The sequence below is a fragment of the Nannospalax galili genome, unplaced genomic scaffold (assembly GCF_000622305.1).
Source record: "Nannospalax galili isolate Female #2095 unplaced genomic scaffold, S.galili_v1.0 scaffold668, whole genome shotgun sequence".
Classification (NCBI taxonomy): Eukaryota; Metazoa; Chordata; class Mammalia; order Rodentia; family Spalacidae; genus Nannospalax; species Nannospalax galili.
The window spans coordinates 1,688,541-1,698,443 of record NW_008358090.1 but is presented as its reverse complement, the minus strand read 5'-3'; the positions used below and the strand labels follow the sequence as shown (position 1 = coordinate 1,698,443).

Here is a 9,903-nt window from a genome sequence, read left to right as displayed (position 1 = left end):
ACAGTGTATTTTTTTCTTTCTCTCTCTCTCTCTCTCTCTCTCTCTCTCTCTCTCTCTCTCTCTCTCTCTCTCACACACACACACACACACCAAGCCCATGGCCAGACAAAGAGGCTGACATAGAGGTGCCCTGGGAGCCAGGCTGTGCCCCCCCCCCAGGGAATGACTCACCAGTTCCAGCTGAGAAAGGTCCCCATTGTTGCATGGGGTCCATCCTGCATGCATAAAGGTCCCCAAGTTCCCTGTCCCTCCCCAGAGGCTGAGCTAAGGCTGGGGTCCTCACAGCCTAGCTCTGCCCCAACCTGACCTGAGCAAACCCCCTTTGAGGGCTTTGTGGAGGAAATCCTGGGCCTGAGGTAGGCAGCGTGGCACTCCCGGAGCGGGCCATGAGAAGCAGAACAGAAGTAACAGGCAGTAGATGGCCAGCCCAGAGTAGCCCAAGCTCTCTGGCCAACCCAGGTTGCCACCCCACTTATCTACCTCCCACTGTGACCAGGTTCCCTGGGGATGGGTGGGGACTTGGGGCCTGAGTCACTTTGGGGAGCAGGGTGGTGACTGAGCCCCCTCCCTAGTTGAGGCTCCAGTCCGGGGGCCCCCCACCCAGCTAGGTTTCCGTCCCAAGAAAGGAAGAAAGGAAGGAAGGAAGCTGCTGGGAGGCCAGGCCCTGCCCTGCTCCAGGACCCAGGGCAGTGGAGACAGGGAGGCAAGGGAGGGGACCCCAGCTCTAGAACAGAAGATAATCCACAGGGGGAGAGGAAGGAGAGCCTCAGAAGCTTTTCTGTGGTCACTTTGTCCTACATGGTCCTGTGCTATGAAGCTACCACCTGCAGAGCTTCACCTGTTGTCATTCAGTCTCAGTCCCCAAAGCCCTCCAGGAGGTAAGGGCATAGTAGAAGAGGCTGGGTGGATAGGCAGGATCTATCACCACCTCCCTGGCCCTGGCACTGCTAGCTGTTAGGTCTGTGTTTGGGGGCTGTCCCTGTCATCATTTCTAGAATGGACTCACTGCAGCTGCTGCCGCCCCCAGCCTGATGTAGCCTGGGACTGAGTCACCACTGCCTAGGCCTTCTCAGTTACAAAGGGAGGGCCAGACCATATCAGTGTCCTCCCCTATCCTCCTACCTCCCCTACCCTGCAGGCTGGAACAGAGGACACAAGTTCAGGGAGGACAGGAAGGCCCTCACCTCCCATTGGGTACCTGATAGACATCCCTACCCTGAAGCAGAGCAGAGACACACAACCCTCCCAAGTCTGTCCAGCTACCAGCACCCCTAGTAGAACCTAGCCACTCAGAGTAAAAACTACTCTCAGGCTCTCACCCAACCTGAGGCAGGCTGTCTCTAAGTCTGTTTTGTGGAGGTTATATGAGGTTCCCTTCTTTCTTCCAGGGAAGACCCTATCCCTTAGGCTCCCCTGACCTCCTAGAGTCTCTGTCCCCAGGTTAGCCCCATCTACAGAGGGACATGTCCAATGCACCCCCTTTGTTCCTCTAAAAATACGTTTAGAGGAAGCCCCCCTCCAAGAGCTTCCTGCAGCCCTCCAAGCCTGAAATAGCAGTGAGGTGGAAGGTCCCACCCAAGGCCAAGGGGCCTAGGCCACCCCACCTCCAGATAAGGCCTCATGGCAGATTTTTCCACAGGAAGGTGAATTGGTCTGTTTGTATCTAAATGAATGGACAAATGGGGGCGGGGGGGGCTTCCTCCTGGGGAGGAGGGAGGGTACTTGGGAAAGAGGGAGGCTCCAGTCCTTAGCCAGGGCCTAAGGAGCCTGGGACTCATCTACTTGAAAAATTCCCCTAAGCAGCCCTAGGGCAAGAGTCTAGACTCCAGGGCCTGGCACCTGCCCTCTAGTCCCTGAGAAGAAAAAGCAGCCAACAGGTTCCAGGTGTCAATCTTTGGGAAGGTCCCCTACTAGGAATGCCATCACCCAACTCCAAGACAGGCCCCACAGGGATCAGCTCACAGGCCCAACAAGCTCAAGTGAGAGACACTTGGGTGAGGTCAAAGGCAAATGTCAAGATCTGATACACACCCAGAAACCTAACAACTCCACCAATTCTATGCCAGTGGTTCTCAAAGTAAGCGGTGGGAAACCCCTAGGCTCAAATCCTTTACTAGGACTTAAAAATAAATATATAAGCTGGGCGTGGTGGCACATGCCTTTAATCCCAGTACTCGTGAGGCAAATACTCTCTGTGAGTTCAAGGCCAGCCTGGTCTACATAGTGAGTTCCAGGACAGCTCCAGGTGGCTACCTAGATTGAAGAACAGACCCATTCCTTCTGGGTCTCCAATCATGGAAGGAGGTAGAGACAATGGGAGGTGCTTCCCAGCAGCGGGCAGGGAAGAACAGCAAGTAAGGCTCCCTACAGAAGAGGAGTCAAGGGAAGGGCCCACCCTAGAAGTTTCTTGTGAGGCCCCAGCAGAATCCAGCACAGGAGGGGCCTACATGCAGCTCACCTGGGTGCTAGCCCTTGCTCCTGTTCCCATTTCCCACCCATGTTGGACCCCATCTCTGTACTTTCTCATTTTCCCACAACTTCAGCACTAACTTCCCACAAAGGAGGCCAATACCCCCCAGGCCTTCACAGTATGTAGATGCCTTAGATATGCATGAGTTAGTTAGACACAGAGACAGAACAACAGACATTCAACACAGGTACTCAGTCCTCAAATGTCCCAGCAGCTCCTCCCAGGGATCCTTAGCCACTGGGCCCAGAAACAGAGGGACTAAGAGCAGAAAAAATAGCCACAAATGGCCTACAAAGTGGTCAAAAGGAGCACAGACAGTAGCTACTGCAGTAGGGAAAGGGCCATAAGAAGAAATGGAGGCTTGTGGAGGTGACCAAAGGCGAAGATTATATCATTAAGAGACAGAGATGGGGTGTAGGCCAGGTATGGTGGTATACACCTTTAATCCCTACACTGGGAGGCAGAGATAGGTGGATCTCTGTGAGTTTGAGGCTAGCCTGGTCTACACAGCAAGTTCCACCCAGGACTACATAGTAAGACCCTGTCTCACCCCCCCACACTCCCCCCCAGGAAAAAAGAGGCAGAAATGGTACAGTCCACCATACCTTCTGGCCAGTATCAGAACCAAGGCTGCTGGAGCGTGCCCAGTCAGACTTTGGCTCCCAGGGGCTGTGGGCTGGTGGAAGCCCTCGATGGGCCATCTCCTCAGTGCAGGTCAGCTGTCGCCGACGGAGCTCCTCATCTGTCTCCTTGTCCACCACCAACAGCCGAGTCTGCCCCTCCACAGCCTTGATCCTCTGTACCACCTAGGATGGTAGCAGGAGTGGGTCAGCAGTCAACACCCTGAGTAGCACATGGACGAGGACACCACTCCCGGCTGGTCCAAGCTCACAGACAGCAGGCGGGGCAGGTCTGCCAGGGGTGGGCAGCTGGACTGAGAGTCCTGTGGGCTCCGCCCACCACCCCCAGGTTCCAGTAGCTCCCTCCTTCTCCCTGGAGCTAGGGCCCAGGCTTATATATAAGTACTTTAGGATCCTCTTGTGGCCTTGCACTCAGTTCAGGTAAAGAAGGAAGGAGCTACAGGTGCAGCTTCACTGGAAGAGAGAAACAGTGCTCAGCTGATCTTCAGTCTGTGCATTGTGTGTGTGCACATGTGTACTCTCATGAGTATGCGTCTATTTCAAAGTCTGTCATTTTGGTCAACGTGCAGAAGAGAGATGTCTCTGTTGGCTCTAATGAGCTATTTCTTCCCCCAAGATGCAGCATGACTCTAACCCCCACCTCTAGGACTCTAATATACCTCCAGACAAGGACAGGAAACTTATTCCTGCAGGACCTACAAAGCTAGGGGTTCTAACTAAGGTGCCTACACACATCTAGTAAACAGGATTCAGCTCCAGCAGGTGAGAGAAGTAAGTATGCCAGTGGGACAAGTATGGCTTTACAGCCATCTGTGTGTCTGGATGGGTGCCTAGAAAGTGCAGAGAGCATGCAGGGTGTTAGTATGTGTCCAAAGGCAGAAAAGGAAGTGCCCAATGAGCATCCAAAGGGTAGAAATTGTGACAACCCTACCCCCACAGCCTGAGGGTGAACAGATAAGTCCCCCATCATTGCTCCACTAAATGCTGTCACAGATAGGAAGATCTGACCCAGGCCCATCTTCACCTGGCCCCTCAATGTTCCTCATGTTTCCCCATGACCCTCAGAGCAGAAGGATCTCAACACCCTGATGCTTCCTGGCATGGGACCCAAGATAATCACCCACAGTCTCTAAGCATCAGTAAAATGGAGGTCATACCTGTACCTCCTGCCTTACTGGGCAGTGGGGAGGGTCTAAGGTGGCTCTATGAGAAAAGTCCTTAGAGACAAGCACCCCAGAAGCCTGGGATAAACAGGTAGATTCCAGGTGACTACTAAAGGTGGGTGACACCAAATCTGCCAGCCACTCCCCTGCCTGTTTGGCCAAACCTTGGGCTCCACCCCTACCCTGTGCAGCACACAATCATATCCAATGAATGCTGTAGGTAGAAAGCAGGCAGTTGGATAGACTGGGCTCCTAGGGGAGCTAGGCAGTCAGCTCCTAGCCCAACCAAAAAACAATCTACTATTTCCAGGTCCCAGGACTAGCCAAACAGGCAAGTCATGGACTTGCTAGTGCTGGGACCCAAAGGATCCAGAGCAGAAAGGGTGGAGGGAGGCTGGGCTTCAGCCAAAGCCTGAGGTGTGAGGTGAGTGAGAGACAAGACACCCCAGGGGTAGAACCTACAGAGATGACAGTCTGCCTTCCTCTAGCTGCAGGAGGCAGGGTTTGGCCAGTGATCCCTGCTGGCTCAGGCAGCCTCTCAGGAGGAAGCTCTCCCAGGGCCAAGGAATGTGCTGCCACTAGAGCTGACCCCACCAGACCTAGACACACAGGGCCACAGGGAAGCACACTAGCATAGGCACAGCAGGAGCACACCACACACACACACACACACACACACACACACACACACACAGAGCCTGCACACATCAAATGTTCAGATGTGTCCACACAGCTCTAGACATACATCCCAGGACTGACACAGTATGCTCTTACCCTGACACAAGTATGCCCTTACCGTGAATTCTGTCGTGGAACACTTGGGGTAGAGTGCACACATATGGATGGCCCGAAAGAGACCCGCGTGTGCAGACAGACAGACACACACACACACACACACACACACACCTACACATTCATAGAAAAGCATCTGTACTGCAAAGCCCCAAGGTGCTTGAGCCACCTCCTCCCCTTCCAAGGCACATCAAAGCCAAAACTAGGGGAAAAAGCAAAGGCTCTGGACAGGTTAGCCACAGGGCGGCCCCTCTTTGCCAGGATGCCCCCACACACCCTCCTAGTGCAGAATTGAGGTTCCCTGCCAGGATGCTAGCTGACCGGCAACGTCCTACACCTCGCCACTGGGCCCACGCAGGCCCCGGTGCAACCCACGCCGGGTCCCAGCGGGTGGCATTCAGTCGCGTGGTTCTTGGCACCCCAGCCAGCGCCGTAGGGACGCGCCCCCAGGAGGGGGGCGGGGGCGGGGCGCGGCGCGGACACCCACCTGGTGATGCGTTTCGCCCTCCACGTTGACGCCGTTGACCTCAACCAGGCGATCCCCAGCGCGCAGTGCGGCTGCTTCGGCGGGGGAGCCAGGCTCCACTCGCCGGATGAACTGCCCGCGGCGGCCCTTCTCGCCGTGCAGGTGGAAGCCGTAGCCCTGCTCGCCCCGCACCAGGCGACACAAGCGCGGCCGCCACGACTCTGGCGCGGCCATGGTGCCCGCCGGCTGGCCACGACTGGCCACGGCGCTCACGGCCTGCAGGCGGACGCGCGGGAGCTGCGGAGGCGCAAGCCGGCAAGCGGGCGGCGGCCTCCGTGTCCCCAGCTCAGCTCCGGTAGTCTCACGCTCAGACTCTGGCTCAGACACTGGCCCCTGCTCCGGCTGCGGCACCGCCCCCGCGCCCGCCCCTTCCCCGCCCCCACCCGTCGGGCTGCCCCCGCCCCGGCCCTAACCCCGCGGTTTAGGCCGGTGACTAGGTGCTCTTGCACCCTGGGGGACCACAGAGTGGAGATTGCACGGCGAGGGACCCCCCAGAGTCCCTGGGACCCCCTTCTGTCTCATCCCATTTTGACCACCTTCCGTGGCACCAGCACCTTTGCCTTCTATTCCAGGAATGCTTTTTTGGACACCTGCAGGCGCTGCATGGGGGGAGATTCCTGAGATGAAGAGCCACTTAGAGAAAAGGTCCCCAGGCCAAGAGATCTACACAGGGCCCAGAGGTTAAGAGCAAGGGCTGCTGCTCTCTCCATCCTCCCCAAGCGCCACCTCCCCACCAGGATCGCTTTGCTATCTAGATCCCCGAAGCTGCCCTGGCCAGCCCAGAGTTCAGAAAGCAAAAAGAAGGCTTTAAAGAGACATGGCAGCGGGGCGTGGTGGCGCACGCCTTTAATCCCAGCACTCAGGAGGCAGAGGCAGGCGGATTTCTGTGAGTTCAAGGCCAGCCTGGTCTACATATAAGTTCCAGGACAGCTGGGGCTACTGGGAGACCCTGTCTCAAAAAGACCAAAAAAAAAAAAAAAGAGAGAGAGAGAGACATGGCAAGTGCTGGGCCTAGTGGCGTGTGCCTTTGATCCCATCCCTCAGGAGGCAGAGGCAGAGGCAGGTCTCTGCAAGATCCAGGCCAGCCTGGTCCACGTAGAGTGACTAGGGAGACCCTGCCAAAAAGCAAACAGCACCCCCCCCCCAAAATAAAAAAAGAAAAAGGAGACATGGCAGCAACCTGGATCCTTGAGGCCAGTGACTAGGTGACCCCTACTTACCCCTCCTAGGAAATAGCTGTCCACCAAACATCCTTTCCCCATATCCCCTGCCTTTCCGGGACATAAATTTATGTGGATGAGACTGAAAGGTCTTTGCTGTCTTCCTCTTGACCTAGGTTGAACTGTGCTGAGGGTTCTGGGTGCTGATCAGCTGTCCCATACTAAACCACTATGGGTCTCTGATTCCCTGCTCCCCGCCCTGTAGTCCATTCACACATACCTTCCCAATTGCATGAATTCCTATCCACCACCACAGGACAGACAATGATCTCCCACAATCACTTATGCATTCTTGTGCCATTTACCCAGAACAATCCTAGAGGGAACAGGCCATTTTACAGATCAAGAAATTGAGGCCTGGAGAAGGAATGTTCTAAAGTTCTGCTAGGGCTGTGAGACTACACTTCATGAAGCATCTTCTCAGGCACAGAAGACAGCTAAGACTCAGGCTCACCCACAGCCTACTTCTCCCCAGCCCACAGCCCCTCACATACCTGGTCAGGGTGGGTCAGATACAACCAGCCCAGACAGCTCCCCATGTGAGCAAGAAATGCAGGCCTGGCTCAGTCCTCACCTCTCCCTCTCCCCTCTCCAGAGCTCTTAGCTGGGCTCTCTATCCCCACCCAAGCACTGGGCCAGCCTCTGGGCAGTGGGCCCTTGGGTGTCCACACCCCAGTGGCTGCCCCTGGAAAGCACTTAAGCTTAAGATGTTTGGCTGCTCCCTGCCCCCAGCCCTCTTTGTAGACATTAGCTGATGCTTCCAAAGGCTCCGACCTGGCTGACCACCTCCATCTGTCTATCTGCCTATCCAGAGTTTGCCTGTCTGATTTAAGATTGGATTCCCTGGCCCCAGCCTTGTTTTGTTGCCCATGAAGACTGTGAGAATGGGTATAAACAGTGTCCACCATATATGCCACATGTATGGGAGTTGGGGTTCATCCTACAATGATCAGGACCACCCAGAGCTCCTAACTGCAGCTTTGTGGTCACACTAGAGTAGAGGGAGATGGCAGGATGGTGAACTGCCGGGCTAGGGGATGGGGAAGGTAGGGAACATTTGGTGTCCTTTTCCCACCTCAGCCTTGGGCCCTCACTGACCTGCAGCGAAGGATTCAGCTGCATCCTCCAGCCTGTGACTGAAGATAGACTAGGGACAAAACCAGAGCAGGAACATGTAGTCAATTGGCAGGGACAGGAACCAAAGATGTGTCACAAGTCACTGCAGTCAAAGAGTAGCAAAGGAGTTCTCAAACCAAAAGGACTGAAAAGTACCAAGGAAGATAACACAGTAATAAGGCAACATCTTAGAGGATCAATGGGTTTGAGCACAAAGGAAGCCTGGGCCAACAATAGGAAACAGCAAAGAAGAAGGGCAGCCAAAAGCCAGGAATGGTGACGCACATCTGTAACCCCAACACTCAAGAACTCAGGAGGCTGAGGGAAGAATATTATGAGTTTGATGAACATCAGAGGGAGACCATGTCTCAAAAATGAGAACAAACAAAATATTTTGAAATCCATTATTTAAGAAAAATGGGACTTTAAAATCAAACAGAGCCGGATACAGTGACTCACCCCTGTACTCCCAGTAACCAGGAGGATTGCCATAGGTTCAAGGGTAACCTAGACTACCAAGCAGGGCATGGTAGCATACACCTTTAATTCCAGCACTTGGGAGGCAGTGGCAGGAGAAACTCTGAGTTGGAGGCAAGCCTAGTCAATATAGCTAGTTTCAAGCCAGCCAGTGCTACATAGTGAGACCATGTCTCAAAAAATCAGGACCAAACCAAGGAGGCTGGAGAACTGGCTCAGTGGTTAAGAGAATTGGCTGCTCTTGCAGAGGACCCAGGTTTGATTCCTAGCACCTATGTGGTGGCTAACAACCATCTCCAGTTCCAGGGTGATCTCACCTCCTCAGGCATTGCACAACACAGGTGCATTTACATACAGGCAGGCAATACACTCATAAAAATAATAATAATAATAATAAAATATTAAAACAAACAAAAAACATAAGAGCTGGACAAATGGCACAAGGGTTAAAAGCACTTTTACTCTTGCAGAGGGCCAGGGTTCTGTTCCCTGCACCTACATAGTGGCTTCCAACCATTTCTAACTCAAGTCCCAGCAGTTTTGGTGCCCTCTTCTGGCCTTCATGGGCACTGCATGCACATGGTACACACAAATACATGCAGGCAAAACACTCATAAAATAAAAATAAATCTTTAAAAAGATGAGCACTTCCTACATTCTTAAAAAACAAAACAAGCCAGGCATGATGGCATAAGCCTTTAACCCCAGTGCTCAGGAGGAAGAGGCAGGTGAGTATGAGATTGAGGCCAACCTGGTCTACATACTAGGTGCCAAGCCACCTGGGGCTATAGGGAGGCTCTGTTTTGGGGTGAAAAACAAAGGCTAAGGATGTAGGTGAGAAGAGTGCTTGCTTGCATGCAGGAAACCCAGGGTTGGATCTCCAACACTTCATAAGCGGAGCCTGGTGATCCATGCTTGTAATCCCAGCACTTAGGAAGTGGATTCTGGAGGATGAGACTTTCAAGGTCACCTTCAGCTAAATAGTTTGAGGCCAGCCTGGATTATAGGAGGTTCTGTCTCAAACAAAGAAACAATCAAAAAAAACCTCAAACACACACACACACACACACACACACACACACACAAAGAGAGAGACAAGAAATGGGGCCGGGGATCTGCCTCTGCCTCCTGAGTGCTGGGATTAAAGGCGTGTACCACCACGCCCAGGGATTTAAATTTTATTTTTGTACCTGGGCATGGTGGCACACACCTTTAGTCCCAGCACTCCGGAGGCAGAGACAGGCGGATCTCTGTGAGTTTGAGGCCAGTCTGGTCTACATAGTGAGTTTTAGGCCAGCTGGGGCTACAGGGAGACCCTGTCTCAAAAAGACCAAAAAAAAAAAAGCGGGGGGGGGGGACTGGAGAGATGGCTCAGTGGTTAAGAGCATTGGCTGCTCTTGCAGAGGACCCACATTCAATTCCCAGCACCCACATGGGGGTTAACAAACCTCCTTAACTTCAGTTCCAGGAGAATTCGATGCCGTCTTCTGCCCTCTGT

General features: G+C 53.8%; 1 protein-coding gene across 3 annotated transcripts in view; it reads right to left on the bottom strand.

Annotated features, from left to right (window-relative positions):
* The window catches only part of Slc9a3r2 (SLC9A3 regulator 2), a 17,209-nt gene that overhangs the window by 5,124 nt on the left and 2,182 nt on the right, over positions 1-9,903 (bottom strand). The window contains exons 2-5 of one of the 3 annotated variants that reach the window (XM_029557747.1): positions 7,911-8,031; positions 7,033-7,128; positions 5,554-5,808; positions 3,076-3,276 (exon numbers count right to left, since the gene is read on the bottom strand). In XM_029557747.1, the coding sequence (XP_029413607.1) occupies positions 3,076-3,276; positions 5,554-5,808; positions 7,033-7,113 (537 nt within the window). In that variant the 5' untranslated portion in view covers positions 7,114-7,128; positions 7,911-8,031. Of the gene's footprint in view, positions 1-3,075; positions 3,277-5,553; positions 5,809-7,032; positions 7,129-7,910; positions 8,231-9,903 lie in introns of those variants that run through there. The other 2 variants (XM_029557748.1, XM_008856239.3) reach the window with 2 other exon arrangements.